Genomic DNA, 16,262 nt, shown 5'->3' with positions numbered 1-16,262 from the left:
AGTTTCAACTGTCCATTTATGGTTGTATAATTATGAATTAAAATGTTTATCCTGCATTTTCGACTGATGTAAAGTTTGTATTTTTTATTTTGAGAATACCTGCAAAACAACTTCACCTAACTGCTTGGCCAGTATGTTGAATATATGAGATGCAAGACACACAGTATGTGATTCATAAATAACTTAAACTTCTATTTTGATTCCATGGGAACTTAAAATACTAAGAGTATTCCCTTTAACCATTTGGTCAATAAGTAGAATTACAATGTCAAGAAATGGGTCCAACAGGAGGAATGTAGTAGAAACAAAAACAAAACTGGTTTATTCCAGTGTTTGTGATCATCATAATTATTGTCTCTGCTGTACCTTTGTCATCAGGACCAAACAGTTCTGGGGACTTTTTCAGATAGTTGCTGTTTCTCAGAAACATGTTTTAGTTTTATATCTCATCTTTAAAAGTTACACTTCAGTACTGACCTGGTTTGTTCTTCAAGGAGTCAAAAGAAAAAAAATACATTTATGTAAAAGTGTTTTATTTTACAAGTAAAGATGGAGGCCGCTCGACTTCACAAACTTTACGAAACAAAAAGTAAAAAAAAAAAAAGAAGCACAACTTTTAAAAAAGCTCTGCAGGATTTACAAAAACCAAAGGATCTGTAGGAACAACGGATATCCAGGGACCGCCCCCCCCTCCCTCCCCCACTCAGAGTCTCTTTGTGTCACATGATCAGACCCGGCTGGGACTACTTCTTGGCGTAGGTGACCTTCATGGCGCAGGTGGCCGTGATTCTGAAGCCCTGCAGCGCGTCTTTAGCCACGCCCGCCTGCGTGTCGCTCTCGAACTCCACAAAGGCGATGTCGTGTTTCCCCGGGACGAGACGCACCTCTTTGAACCCAGGAAACCTGAGGAGGGAAAGCGAAACAGTCAGCACACAGAAACACAGACACCTCTATTTAAAGTGAAGGAGACGAGGAAGTGAACTGACTGGTTGAAGAGCATGGAGAGCATCATCTCGTTGGTCTCCTCGGGCAGGTTGTTCAGGAACAGGATGTAGTTTGGTGGATTGTCGGGCACCTGAGAGAACAGATCCTGATCAGTGACCCGTTAAAGGTGGACACACACACACACACGACAACACGTGATGGAGTAACGAGTGACGTTTGAGCTCATATTCTGTAAAATCCACTTCTCCATGTGTCTCTAGTCCGTCTACAAACCCCCCAATGATGAGAAAAGTCCATCCTCTCCGTCTTCTTCCTGCTCCACTTTTCAGAAAATGTGTGCTCAAACAGGCCGTTTGGCGATTTTCCCTTCATGACATCACAAAGGGCAGTAGCCCCTCCCCCAGGTGGGTGACACTCCCACAGCTAGGTGTTTGTTCTGCCCTCTGAGTCTGCCTTCTCACCGTAAACAATAGGACATGGAGCGAGAAAGACCGAGTACACCCAAGCCCTTCCAGAGAGGGGGCGTGGTCAGACACAGCTCATTTACATATTTAAAGGTACAGACACAGAAACAGCCTGTTCTGAGCAGGGCTGAAATAGAGGGGTTTATAGACATGATCAAATACAGGATCAGAGTGGATTTAGAACAAGAAACTTCACACACATGTTTTGAGGAGATCTGAGACTTATTTACATTGAAGAGGAGGAGGAGGATATGTCACCTTTAACATAAACATTCAGATGAAATGGTCTTACCTGTGCTGCAGGAGAGTGAACAGGTGCTGCCGATCCCTGCAGAGAGCAAACACACAGACATCAGAGAACAACACATGAACCTGTTTCCTGTTTGTTTTCATGTCAACAGGACAGACTCAGACTGACGGGTTATTACCACATTATGAGCAATAAAAGGAGCTGATCTTTAACGCTAACAAACATTTGATGGCTCGTTTCAGAGGTGAACATGAAAAACGACGGTCTCCGATCTCTTCATCAGAAAGTTATCACAGACGAGCAGCAGGGTGCTGTGGTTTAATTTGTAACAGATGTTTCATGTCATGTACGTCTTTGTAACCTGCGACTGGATGCTTTGAATTTCCCTCAGGATCAATAAACTATCTATCTATCTATCATTGGATAAAAAGGTCTGGGGGGGGGGGGGGGGGGGTAAAGTAAACAATCATGGAGATCTTGCAAGACCGTTTGATACTGTGACAGTGATAATAATAATGGAGTATCTGTAAAAATGATTCATTATCAACCGGTGTTATGATGAATATGGTCGAGGTTATGAAAGGCAGGATGTGGCGCAGAGTGCTCCTGGGTGAAAATAACACACAGGGAACAGCCAGGAACATGTTTCTGCAGCTGCTGTTATGTTCAGTCTGTGTGGTTTGTTGGATAATGAAAGAAAGAAGCGCTGAAACGCCCGTGAACGTTTCTGAAAGATAGACCGAAGAGTCCCTCCGCGTCTCCTCACCTACGGATATGCATAGCGAGGCTGAGACACAGACGGTCTGACTGATCAGATTATTCTTCCTCCTAGATCCTCCTGAGATCGCTTATTTTTTCATTCTGGTATACCTCTGATTGACCGACTACTAGGCATGCAACAATTCTCAATAAATATTGAACCTTTCCGTACGGCAGCCACGGTTCAACACTGACTTGTGAATTGCGGTTTTAACGGTTTGGCATTTAACTAGTTTCTGTGCATTGTATTACTCTCTAAATTGGCTCTGTCTGTGTGTGTGTGTCTCTGTGTGTGTGTGTGTGTGTGTGTGTGTGTGTGTGTGTCTGTGTGCCTGTGTGTGTGTGTGTGTGTGTGTGTGTGTGTGTCTGTGTGTGTGTGTGTCTGTGTGTGTGTCTCTGTGTGTGTGTGTCTGTGTGTCTGTGTGTGTCTGTGTGCCTGTGTGTGTGTGTGTGTGTGTGTGTGCCTGTGTGTGTGTGTCTGTGTGTGTCTGTGTGTGTGTCTCTGTGTGTCTGTGTGTGCCTGTGTGTGTGTGTGTCTGTGTGTGTGTGTCTGTGTGTGCGCGTCTGTGTCTCTGTGTGTCTGTGTGTGTGTGTGCCTGTGTGTGTGTGTCTGTGTGTGTCTGTGTGTGTGTGTGTGTGTGTGTGTGTGCCTGTGTGTGTGTCTGCGTGTGTCTATGCCTGTGAGTCAGCGCGCAGGGTTGAGGAAACCCCGTCCGCCAAGCAAGTTAATAGCCAATCACCACACGCTAAAGTTTGGTTACGCTGACAACAACATTACTGCGAGGAGCAGGGAGGAGCAGGGAGGAGCAGGGAGGAGCAGAGAGGAGCAGGGAGGAGCAGGGAGGAGCAGGGAGGAGCAGGGAGGAGCAGGGAGGAGCAGAGAGGAGCAGGGAGGAGCAGGGAGGAGCAGAGAGGAGCAGGGAGGAGCAGGGAGGAGCAGAGAGGAGCAGGGAGGAGCAGAGAGGAGCAGCGAGGAGCAGAGAGGAGCAGGGAGGAGCAGCGAGGAGCAGGGAGGAGCAGGGAGGAGCAGGGAGGAGCAGGGAGGAGGAGCAGAGAGGAGCAGGGAGGAGCAGGGAGGAGCAGGGAGGAGCAGGGAGGAGCAGGGAGGAGCAGCGAGGAGCAGCGAGGAGCAGGTGGGCCGGGCTGCCTGAAGGGCCGGTACAGTGACAGTCTATAGATCATACAGGCTGCAGTCATTGCTCAAGTAGCGTCTCACTACAGACCAGTTTCTGATAGTGTGGAGCACTAAACATGTAGAGCGCAGTGTTTCCCACTCGTCCAGGTATATTAACCACCACAAACGGCCTTTTTCTGAAAGCCTCTCTCCCTCATTATGTCAAAAACATGCATTAAAAGATAACTGTGGGTCCGCGAACGTGAGAGGGAGAGAGAGAGAGAGAGCTATACGGGTGAGCGAGAGTCGGGGAACGTGCCATTACGCATATAAGTGGACGGACAAGAAAGAAAAAGTGAAATTGATCATGTGCTCTACAGTTTCCATGTTAACCAGTGAAGTATGTGAACTACATGGCAGGCTGCTGTCTGTTAACTAACTGATGTCTGTCAACATCAACTGAGTGCTCCTCTGTCTGCACATCACCCTCACTGCTCTTATTAAAAACTCTAAACTGCTCATAAACCGTCTGAACCTTCAGTGTGACGTTTGATGTCTTTTGAAATGTTCTTAAATGGTTTGATCTGCTGTTAATACTCCAGATATTTACAATACTGAACATTACAAGAATAAGAGAGGAGCCATAATCGTAACTAAAAGAGAAATATGACAGTGTGCCACCAATGCACTTTTTTGTTGACATTCATTGAGCTAATTGTAGTTTACTTCATGTTCAAATCTAATCTGACTTTGCAATAGGCTGAAAGGAGAGCACCTGAATTTGTTTTGCTTCAAAGTCAAATAAATAGTTTTAAAATGAAAAAAGTAGCTCTCTTTCTAAATCCCTTGATGTTCTGTAAAATGTGCCTAAAACACTGGAAACATTTTAACGGCCCGGCCCGTCAGAACCGAACCGTGAACCGTGACCAATAAACCGAGGTACGTATTGAACCGTGGGCTGACTACCGACTACCTTTGCTGGATTACTTTTGTTGCTTTTTTTTTTTCCGTTTGTTTTGATGAGTGAACGGCTGCGTCGGCGGATGGCTTCCTTCTTTTTCTGTGGACTAAAAAGAGAATTTGAACTGAACTTCATGTAGATCATATTGCATATTTCGTTTGTTTGGGACTTTTAGTTTATTTTGAATTCATAAAAGGGGTAAATTAAAGGGATATTTTTTTTTATTTCATGCAACAACACTGTGCTGCTAACCAAACAATTATTTCCCATAATGCCCGGGGCAACGGAAGCCTGTTATGTCCAAAAAGGCATCTGACTTGTAGAATTGGGTCGGACTGAGGTCTGGTCGCTTTCTCATCTCAAACAAACCGGTCCGGGGTTCATTTGGAAGCGAACCGAGACCCCCTCTTGGGCTGGGTCCCGGTTCGGCTGTTTGGTGCACGCCCGACTTCGATGGTTTGTATTCACACCTGCTCAAAAAGGTCCGCACCATGCAGGGTTTCAGTTCCTTTCAAGTAAACTAAACAAGGTAGGTGTGAAGATTTAGGCTGGAGAGGAGCGATAATCATAACTGAAAGAGGAGTAGGAACAGTAGTAGGAACAGTAGTAGGAACAGTATGGCTGCTTGAGGGTCTCAATGGGCCAAGCCTAAAGCCATTTAACTTCCATGGGCATTGGATTTTATGTTTCGACAATTTGTGCACTACAAGAGCACACAGTTGTCAGAAGAAGTTTTTCACCTCTTCATTTTGCACAGAATTGATGCATCTAACTTTAAAATGTACACATTTTTCTCCTGGGGGTGCATGACCCTGGACCCCCCTAGAGGGTTCGGTTTCCCCCACCATAGTCTCATGAACCCTTTAGTCGTTTTTCATCCGTCCAACAACACAGCAGGCTTCTGTTTAAGGTGAAGATTTCACCACTAGGTGTCACTGTTGTCATCGTACACTTGCTGTAGATGAAGGTTGTCGCTGCTGTTATTAACTAACAATAATGCTTTGTCATATTTTAAACACATTTCCCGTCACTGTTTGTGGAGTAACATCAGTTGACTGAAGTCATTTTCAGCCGTTCGTCTGTTCAGAGACGATCAGACACGACAGGAAACATTTTAAGAAATGCTTGTCACTGATTGGCAGGAAGTGAAAACGTCAGATTGTGTTTCAACATCAGGTTTAGTGAAGACTTTACATCATAACGTAAGTCACAGCTTACAATCAGCTCACATGCTTTAATATGAATTCACTCACCGCTGCAGGTTTCTTTATCAGGCTGGTTGCTGGCTCCAGAGCCTTCTTCTTCTTGTCCTTCTTCTTTTCCTTGTCGCCGTACGTTCCCTTCACCTTGGCGATGACCTCAGAGTCCGTCTTTGCGTACTGTATCCTCTGAGAAGGAACGGAGAGGTCAGAGACGCCGCTGTGATGTCACACATGATTAAAGACAAAGCAACAGGTCGTCGTGCTCTGGACCTACCATGGGCTTGTTGTAGAAGGGGAAGCCCTGCAGCTGCCTCAGGGCGTTTGTGGAGGCGGCGAGTTCTTTGAAGACGACGAAGGCCTGACCCCTCATCTTCATAGTCTTCATGGCCACGACTTCGAGGATCTGACCGAACTGAGAGAAGAGCGCGTACAGCGAGCGCTTCATCTCTGCAGGAGGACGGGGAGGGAGATCGACCACAAGTGGAAACAAACATTTTAAGTTCCCAGACGTTCAAGAAGCCCAAAACAAAAACAACATTCATGACACTTTGGAATGCAAACCATCAGGAGCAGCGCTGAACGGCTTACTGACCTTCTTTCTTGACTTTGTCATTGATGTTGTTGATGTAGATGGTGTGGTTTGGTCGGATATCCATATTGGAGTCTGAAAAACAAAAAGAGGGAATCTTGATTGCTTCTTTTCCGCTGGTCAACTTCAGCTTCCTGTGACTGATTTCTGTTAAAGTAATTATTAAGACTGGACTCTGCTTTGAATTGCCCACCGGGGACAAATAAAGTTTTTTGACTTGAATCCACACAATAAGACTCAGCTGACTCAGATGGCTTACGTTGATGAAAGTTTAAATACATCAGATGAGGAGACATGATTCAACATCACACTTCTGTTCTCGTGTCTTACTCAATCACATCTCCAAAGGCATCGCATATATCCTAAAGACATTATCAGGGTCACACTATCCTATCCCTATGCTAGTGTTAGCCATAGGTGTTAGCATGCGTTAGCTGGACGTTCATTCATAACGTTAGCAACAGCAGCTAACTATAAAGCTAACCGCTTATCCCTTTAAAGCGGTGTAATAAACTCTGTAAAGTATTTAAACAGTCTCGATTTGTATCTGTAATCTGTCCGGATCCTTTCATACAGACCTAAAACAAATGAACACAAGATAAAAATGTGAAAACTCACCTCCTCTCTGCTCATTTAAACAGGAAACACTGACTGATGGCGCCGGTAAATCCTGCGGCTGCTTTAACGCGGTTATATCTCTACCGCCCCCAGCAGGCCGGGAGGAGAACTGCAGGCCACATCAGAATCAGATTATTTTATCAGCTTTATCGAGATGATAATGAATCTTCTCTTTTAGTGAAGTTTAGCTATTGATAACATGGTTGAGGATATACCCCAGCAGATGGTAAAACATGTTTTGATCTCTTTAGAAAAATCTTCTTTAAGATTTCTCTTATTTTTATAGCTTCTGCTTATGTTCTTATTATGAGGAACAAAAAATGACTAAAGTATAAATAAATAAATAAATGTTGGGAGAAATGCATAAAATAATATATAAATAAATAAATAATTAAATAAATGCATCAATAAATATATAAATGCTGAAAACAATACATCAGTGAATAAATAATAAATACACTTAGTTAATGAAAAAGGCTATTTATATATTTTTACATGTATTTATTCATTTATTAGTGTATTTCTACAGTTATATATGTATCAATGCATACATTTCCACATGAATTCAGTTATTAATTTATTTCCGTATTTTTACATTTAAACATCTATTTATTTCTGTGTCCAGGTCGTAACAGGAAAAGTATTTATGTAAATTTGCTTCTGTCTGTTTTTCAAAATTGACCAATCCTACTTCAGTAATGTTAGGACGGCCCACTTAATTTACATATTTACTTTTCCTTGTACAACATGGACACAGAAATACATAAATAAATATATGAATATATTTATTTATGTATTAATTTTTATATGAATTGTTGCATTTATTTATTTATATATATATATTTATATATTTATTGACGCATTTATTTAATTATTTATTTATTTATACATTATTGTATGCATTTCTCCCAACATTTATTTATTTATTTATTTATTTATTCATTTATTTATTTATAATCATTTTTTGTCCCTCATACTTATGATGTCTTATGATGTTGTTTGGGTTCTTATGATGTTGGGGTTCTTGGGTTCTGATGGTTCTGATGCTGGTTGGGTTTCTGTTGATGTTGTTTGGGTTCTTATGATGTTGTTTGGGCTCTTATGATGTTGTTTGGGTTCTGATTATGTTTGTTTCTTTGGGTTCTGATGATGTTGTTTGGGTTCTGATTATGTTGTTTGGGTTCTTATGATGTTGTTTGGGTTTTGATGATGTTGTTTGGGTTCTTGTGATGTTGTTTGGGTTCTGATTATGTTTGTTTGGGTTCTTATGATGTTGTTTGGGTTCTGATTATGTTTGTTTGGGTTCTTATGATGTTGTTTGGGTTCTTATGATGTTATTTGGGTTCTGTTGATGATGGGGTTCTTGGGTTCTGATGGTTCTGATTATGTTTGTTTGGGTTCTTATGATGTTGTTTGGGTTCTGATTATGTTTGTTTGGGTTCTTATGATGTTGTTTGGGTTCTGTTGATGTTGGGGTTCTTATGATGTTGTTTGGGTTCTGACTATGTTTGTTTGGGTTCTGTTGATGTTTGGGTTCTTATGATGTTTGTTTGGGTTCTGATTTTGTTTGTTTGGGTTCTGATGATGTTGTTTGGGTTCTGATTATGTTTGTTTGGGTTCTGATGATGTTGTTTGGGTTCTGACTATGTTTGTTTGGGTTCTGATGATGTTGTTTGGGTTCTGATTATGTTTGTTTGGGTTCTTATGATGTTGTTTGGGTTCTGACTATGTTTGTTTGGGTTCTTATGATGTTGTTTGGGTTCTGATGATGTTGTTTGGGTTCTGTTGATGTTGGGGTTCTTATGATGTTGTTTGGGTTCTGATTATGTTGTTTGGGTTCTGATGATGTTTGTTTGGGTTCTGATGATGTTGTTTGGGTTCTGATGATGTTGTTTGGGTTCTGTTGATGTTGGGGTTCTGATGGTTCTGATTATGTTGTTTGGGTTCTTATGATGTTGTTTGGGTTCTGATGATGTTGTTTGGGTTCTGATTATGTTTGTTTGGGTTCTGATTATGTTGTTTGGGTTCTGATTATGTTTGTTTGGGTTCTTATGATGTTGTTTGGGTTCTGATGATGTTGTTTGGGTTCTGTTGATGATGGGGTTCTTGGGTTCTGATGGTTCTGATTATGTTTGTTTGGGTTCTTATGATGTTGTTTGGGTTCTGATTATGTTTGTTTGGGTTCTTATGATGTTGTTTGGGTTCTGATGATGTTGTTTGGGTTCTGTTGATGTTGGGGTTCTTATGATGTTGTTTGGGTTCTGATTATGTTTGTTTGGGTTCTGATGATGTTGTTTGGGTTCTGATTATGTTTGTTTGGGTTCTTATGATGTTGTTTGGGTTCTGATTATGTTTGTTTGGGTTCTTATGATGTTGTTTGGGTTCTGTTGATGTTGGGGTTCTTATGATGTTGTTTGGGTTCTGACTATGTTTGTTTGGGTTCTGTTGATGTTTGGGTTCTTATGATGTTTGTTTGGGTTCTGATTTTGTTTGTTTGGGTTCTGATGATGTTGTTTGACTTCTGATTATGTTTGTTTGGGTTCTGATGATGTTGTTTGGGTTCTGTTGATGTTGGGGTTCTTGGGTTCTGATGGTTCTGATTATGTTTGTTTGGGTTCTGATGATGTTGTTTGGGTTCTGACTATGTTTGTTTGGGTTCTGATGATGTTGTTTGGGTTCTGATTATGTTGGGGTTCTTATGATGTTGTTTGGGTTCTGATGATGTTGTTTGGGTTCTGTTGATGTTGGGGTTCTTATGATGTTGTTTGGGTTCTGATTATGTTGTTTGGGTTCTGATGATGTTTGTTTGGGTTCTGATGATGTTGTTTGGGTTCTGATGATGTTGTTTGGGTTCTGTTGATGTTGGGGTTCTGATGGTTCTGATTATGTTGTTTGGGTTCTTATGATGTTGTTTGGGTTCTGATGATGTTGTTTGGGTTCTGATTATGTTTGTTTGGGTTCTTATGATGTTGTTTGGGTTCTGATTATGTTTGTTTGGGTTCTTATGATGTTGTTTGGGTTCTTATGATGTTGTTTGGGTTCTGATGATGTTGTTTGGGTTCTGTTGATGATGGGGTTCTTGGGTTCTGATGGTTCTGATTATGTTTGTTTGGGTTCTTATGATGTTGTTTGGGTTCTGATTATGTTTGTTTGGGTTCTTATGATGTTGTTTGGGTTCTGATGATGTTGTTTGGGTTCTGTTGATGTTGGGGTTCTTATGATGTTGTTTGGGTTCTGATTATGTTTGTTTGGGTTCTGATGATGTTGTTTGGGTTCTGATTATGTTTGTTTGGGTTCTTATGATGTTGTTTGGGTTCTGATTATGTTTGTTTGGGTTCTTATGATGTTGTTTGGGTTCTGTTGATGTTGGGGTTCTTATGATGTTGTTTGGGTTCTGACTATGTTTGTTTGGGTTCTGTTGATGTTTGGGTTCTTATGATGTTTGTTTGGGTTCTGATTTTGTTTGTTTGGGTTCTGATGATGTTGTTTGACTTCTGATTATGTTTGTTTGGGTTCTGATGATGTTGTTTGGGTTCTGTTGATGTTGGGGTTCTTAGGTTCTGATGGTTCTGATTATGTTTGTTTGGGTTCTGATGATGTTTGTTTGGGTTCTGATGATGTTGTTTGGGTTCTGATGATGTTTGTTTGGGTTCTGATGATGTTGTTTGGGTTCTTATGATGTTGTTTGGGTTCTTATGATGTTATTTGGGTTCTGTTGATGATGGGGTTCTTGGGTTCTGATGGTTCTGATTATGTTTGTTTGGGTTCTTATGATGTTGTTTGGGTTCTGATTATGTTTGTTTGGGTTCTTATGATGTTTGTTTGGGTTCTGTTGATGTTGGGGTTCTTATGATGTTGTTTGGGTTCTGACTATGTTTGTTTGGGTTCTGTTGATGTTTGGGTTCTTATGATGTTTGTTTGGGTTCTGATTTTGTTTGTTTGGGTTCTGATGATGTTGTTTGGGTTCTGATTATGTTTGTTTGGGTTCTGATGATGTTGTTTGGGTTCTGATTATGTTTGTTTGGGTTCTGATGATGTTGTTTGGGTTCTGATTATGTTTGTTTGGGTTCTGATGATGTTGTTTGGGTTCTGATGATGTTGTTTGGGTTCTGATGATGTTGTTTGGGTTCTGATTATGTTTGTTTGGGTTCTGATGATGTTGTTTGGGTTCTGATGATGTTTGTTTGGGTTCTGATGATGTTGTTTGGGTTCTGATGATGTTGTTTGGGTTCTGATGATGTTTGTTTGGGTTTTGATGATGTTGTTTGGGTTCTGATTATGTTTGTTTGGGTTCTGATTATGTTTGTTTGGGTTCTGATGATGTTGTTTGGGTTCTGATTATGTTTGTTTGGGTTCTGTTGATGTTTGGGTTCTTATGATGTTTGTTTGGGTTCTGATTTTGTTTGTTTGGGTTCTGATGATGTTGTTTGGGTTCTGATTATGTTTGTTTGGGTTCTGATGATGTTGTTTGGGTTCTGATTATGTTTGTTTGGGTTCTGATTATGTTTGTTTGGGTTCTGATGATGTTGTTTGGGTTCTGATTATGTTTGTTTGGGTTCTGATGATGTTGTTTGGGTTCTGATTATGTTTGTTTGGGTTCTGATGATGTTGTTTGGGTTCTGATGATGTTGTTTGGGTTCTGATTATGTTTGTTTGGGTTCTGATGATGTTGTTTGGGTTCTGATGATGTTTGTTTGGGTTCTGATGATGTTGTTTGGGTTCTGATGATGTTGTTTGGGTTCTGATGATGTTGTTTGGGTTCTGATGATGTTTGTTTGGGTTTTGATGATGTTGTTTGGGTTCTGATTATGTTTGTTTGGGTTCTGATTATGTTTGTTTGGGTTCTGATGATGATGTTTGGGTTCTGATTATGTTTGTTTGGGTTCTGTTGATGTTTGGGTTCTTATGATGTTTGTTTGGGTTCTGATTTTGTTTGTTTGGGTTCTGATGATGTTGTTTGGGTTCTGATTATGTTTGTTTGGGTTCTGATGATGTTGTTTGGGTTCTGATTATGTTTGTTTGGGTTCTGATTATGTTTGTTTGGGTTCTGATGATGTTGTTTGGGTTCTGATTATGTTTGTTTGGGTTCTGATGATGTTGTTTGGGTTCTGATTATGTTTGTTTGGGTTCTGATGATGTTGTTTGGGTTCTGATGATGTTGTTTGGGTTCTGATGATGTTGTTTGGGTTCTGATTATGTTTGTTTGGGTTCTGATGATGTTGTTTGGGTTCTGATGATGTTTGTTTGGGTTCTGATGATGTTGTTTGGGTTCTGATGATGTTGTTTGGGTTCTGATTATGTTTGTTTGGGTTCTGATGATGTTTGTTTGGGTTTTGATGATGTTGTTTGGGTTCTGATTATGTTTGTTTGGGTTCTGATGATGTTGTTTGGGTTCTGATGATGTTTGTTTGGGTTCTGATGATGTTGTTTGGGTTCTGATGATGTTTGTTTGGGTTCTTATGATGTTGTTTGGGTTCTTATGATGTTGTTTGGGTTCTTATGATGTTATTTGGGTTCTGTTGATGATGGGGTTCTTGGGTTCTGATGGTTCTGATTATGTTTGTTTGGGTTCTTATGATGTTGTTTGGGTTCTGTTGATGTTGGGGTTCTTATGATGTTGTTTGGGTTCTGACTATGTTTGTTTGGGTTCTGTTGATGTTTGGGTTCTTATGATGTTTGTTTGGGTTCTGATTTTGTTTGTTTGGGTTCTGATGATGTTGTTTGGGTTCTGTTGATGTTGGGGTTCTTATGATGTTTTTTGGGTTCTGATGATGTTGTTTGGGTTCTGTTGATGTTGGGGTTCTTATGATGTTGTTTGGGTTCTGATTATGTTTGTTTGGGTTCTGATGATGTTGTTTGGGTTCTGATTATGTTGTTTGGGTTCTGATGATGTTTGTTTGGGTTCTGATTATGTTGTTTGGGTTCTGATGATGTTGTTTGGGTTCTGTTGATGTTGGGGTTCTGATGGTTCTGATTATGTTGTTTGGGTTCTTATGATGTTGTTTGGGTTCTGATGATGTTTGTTTGGGTTCTGATTATGTTTGTTTGGGTTCTGATGATGTTTGTTTGGGTTCTGATTATGTTTGTTTGGGTTCTGATGATGTTGTTTGGGTTCTGATGATGTTTGTTTGGGTTCTTATGATGTTGTTTGGGTTCTTATGATGTTGTTTGGGTTCTTATGATGTTATTTGGGTTCTGTTGATGATGGGGTTCTTGGGTTCTGATGGTTCTGATTATGTTTGTTTGGGTTCTTATGATGTTGTTTGGGTTCTGATTATGTTTGTTTGGGTTCTTATGATGTTGTTTGGGTTCTGACTATGTTTGTTTGGGTTCTGATGATGTTGTCTGGGTTCTGTTGATGTTGGGGTTCTTATGATGTTGTTTGGGTTCTGATGATGTTGTTTGGGTTCTGTTGATGTTGGGGTTCTTATGATGTTGTTTGGGTTCTGATTATGTTTGTTTGGGTTCTGATGATGTTGTTTGGGTTCTGATTATGTTGTTTGGGTTCTGATGATGTTTGTTTGGGTTCTGATGATGTTGTTTGGGTTCTGATGATGTTGTTTGGGTTCTGTTGATGTTGGGGTTCTGATGGTTCTGATTATGTTGTTTGGGTTCTTATGATGTTGTTTGGGTTCTGATGATGTTGTTTGGGTTCTGATTATGTTTGTTTGGGTTCTGATGATGTTGTTTGGGTTCTGATTATGTTTGTTTGGGTTCTTATGATGTTGTTTGGGTTCTTATGATGTTGTTTGGGTTCTGATGATGTTGTTTGGGTTCTGTTGATGATGGGGTTCTTGGGTTCTGATGGTTCTGATTATGTTTGTTTGGGTTCTTATGATGTTGTTTGGGTTCTGATTATGTTTGTTTGGGTTCTTATGATGTTGTTTGGGTTCTTATGATGTTGTTTGGGTTCTTATGATGTTATTTGGGTTCTGTTGATGATGGGGTTCTTGGGTTCTGATGGTTCTGATTATGTTTGTTTGGGTTCTTATGATGTTGTTTGGGTTCTGATTATGTTTGTTTGGGTTCTTATGATGTTGTTTGGGTTCTGACTATGTTTGTTTGGGTTCTGATGATGTTGTCTGGGTTCTGTTGATGTTGGGGTTCTTATGATGTTGTTTGGGTTCTGATGATGTTGTTTGGGTTCTGTTGATGTTGGGGTTCTTATGATGTTGTTTGGGTTCTGATTATGTTTGTTTGGGTTCTGATGATGTTGTTTGGGTTCTGATTATGTTGTTTGGGTTCTGATGATGTTTGTTTGGGTTCTGATGATGTTGTTTGGGTTCTGATGATGTTGTTTGGGTTCTGTTGATGTTGGGGTTCTGATGGTTCTGATTATGTTGTTTGGGTTCTTATGATGTTGTTTGGGTTCTGATGATGTTGTTTGGGTTCTGATTATGTTTGTTTGGGTTCTGATGATGTTGTTTGGGTTCTGATTATGTTTGTTTGGGTTCTTATGATGTTGTTTGGGTTCTTATGATGTTGTTTGGGTTCTGATGATGTTGTTTGGGTTCTGTTGATGATGGGGTTCTTGGGTTCTGATGGTTCTGATTATGTTTGTTTGGGTTCTTATGATGTTGTTTGGGTTCTGATTATGTTTGTTTGGGTTCTTATGATGTTGTTTGGGTTCTGATGATGTTGTTTGGGTTCTGTTGATGTTGTTTGGGTTCTTATGATGTTGTTTGGGTTCTGATTATGTTTGTTTGGGTTCTGATGATGTTGTTTGGGTTCTGTTGATGTTGGGGTTCTTATGATGTTGTTTGGGTTCTGATTATGTTTGTTTGGGTTCTGATGATGTTGTTTGGGTTCTGATGATGTTGTTTGGGTTCTGTTGATGTTGGGGTTCTTGGGTTCTGATGGTTCTAATTATGTTTGTTTGGGTTCTGATGATGTTGTTTGGGTTCTGATGATGTTTGTTTGGGTTCTGATTTTGTTTGTTTGGGTTCTGATGATGTTGTTTGGGTTCTGATTATGTTTGTTTGGGTTCTGATGATGTTGTTTGGGTTCTGATAATGTTTGTTTGGGTTCTGATGATGTTGTTTGGGTTCTGTTGATGTTGGGGTTCTTGGGTTCTGATGGTTCTGATTATGTTTGTTTGGGTTCTGATGATGTTGTTTGGGTTCTGATGATGTTGTTTGGGTTCTGATTATGTTTGTTTGGGTTCTGATGATGTTGTTTGGGTTCTGATGATGTTTGTTTGGGTTCTGATGATGTTGTTTGGGTTCTGATGATGTTGTTTGGGTTCTGATGATGTTTGTTTGGGTTCTGATGATGTTGTTTGGGTTCTGATTATGTTTGTTTGGGTTCTTATGATGTTGTTTGGGTTCTGATGATGTTGTTTGGGTTCTGTTGATGTTGGGGTTCTTATGATGTTGTTTGGGTTCTGATTATGTTTGTTTGGGTTCTGATGATGTTGTTTGGGTTCTGTTGATGTTGGGGTTCTTATGATGTTGTTTGGGTTCTGATTATGTTTGTTTGGGTTCTGATGATGTTGTTTGGGTTCTGATGATGTTGTTTGGGTTCTGTTGATGTTGGGGTTCTTGGGTTCTGATGGTTCTGATTATGTTTGTTTGGGTTCTGATGATGTTGTTTGGGTTCTGATTATGTTTGTTTGGGTTCTGGTTTTGTTTGTTTGGGTTCTGATGATGTTGTTTGGGTTCTGATTATGTTTGTTTGGGTTCTGATGATGTTGTTTGGGTTCTGATTATGTTTGTTTGGGTTCTGATGATGTTGTTTGGGTTCTGTTGATGTTGGGGTTCTTGGGTTCTGATGGTTCTGATTATGTTTGTTTGGGTTCTGATGATGTTGTTTGGGTTCTGATTATGTTTGTTTGGGTTCTGATGATGTTGTTTGGGTTCTGATGATGTTGTTTGGGTTCTGATTATGTTTGTTTGGGTTCTGATGATGTTGTTTGGGTTCTGATGATGTTTGTTTGGGTTCTGATGATGTTGTTTGGGTTCTGATGATGTTTGTTTGGGTTCTGATGATGTTGTTTGGGTTCTGATGATGTTTGTTTGGGTTCTGATGATGTTGTTTGGGTTCTGATGATGTTGTTTGGGTTCTGATGATGTTTGTTTGGGTTCTGATGATGTTGTTTGGGTTCTGATTATGTTTGTTTGGGTTCTGATTATGTTTGTTTGGGTTCTGATGATGTTGTTTGGGTTCTGATGATGTTGTTTGGGTTCTGATTATTTTTGTTTGGGTTCTGATTATGTTTGTTTGGGTTCTGATGATGTTGTTTGGGTTCTGATGATGTTTGTTTGGGTTCTGATGATGTTGTTTGGGTTCTGATGATGTTTGTTTGGGTTCTGATGATGTTGTTTGGGTTCTGATGATGTTTGTTTGGGTTCTGATTATGTT

At 40.2% G+C, this 16,262-nt stretch overlaps 1 protein-coding gene across 1 annotated transcript; it reads right to left on the bottom strand.

Annotated features, from left to right (window-relative positions):
* Window positions 1-516: 516 nt before the first annotated feature.
* Window positions 517-6,976, bottom strand: snrpb2 (small nuclear ribonucleoprotein polypeptide B2). The gene is made up of 7 exons (XM_020659501.2): window positions 6,903-6,976; window positions 6,288-6,359; window positions 5,970-6,142; window positions 5,747-5,881; window positions 1,702-1,737; window positions 987-1,075; window positions 517-903 (listed from the first exon to the last, which is right to left on the bottom strand). The coding sequence occupies exons 2-7, from the start codon at window positions 6,349-6,351 to the stop codon at window positions 744-746; spliced, it is 657 nt and encodes a 218-aa protein (XP_020515157.1). The 5' UTR covers window positions 6,352-6,359; window positions 6,903-6,976; the 3' UTR covers window positions 517-743.
* Between the last annotated feature and the right edge of the window lie 9,286 nt (window positions 6,977-16,262).

Source organism: Labrus bergylta, chromosome 1 (genome assembly GCF_963930695.1).
Source record: "Labrus bergylta chromosome 1, fLabBer1.1, whole genome shotgun sequence".
In the NCBI taxonomy this organism is placed as follows: Eukaryota; Metazoa; Chordata; class Actinopteri; order Labriformes; family Labridae; genus Labrus; species Labrus bergylta.
This window is presented reverse-complemented; position numbering and strand designations above follow the sequence as displayed.

Bases quoted from the DNA above. Each gene is read 5' to 3' on its own strand.
- snrpb2 (XM_020659501.2), bottom strand. From the start codon at position 6,351: ATGGATATCCGACCAAACCACACCATCTACATCAACAACATCAATGAC. The intron at 5,882-5,969 runs GTAGGTCCAGAG...GTTCCTTCTCAG, and splicing joins CCTTCTACAACAAGCCCATG to AGGATACAGTACGCAAAGAC. The intron at 904-986 runs GTCAGTTCACTT...TTCCCTCCTCAG, and splicing joins CTCTCCATGCTCTTCAACCA to GTTTCCTGGGTTCAAAGAGG.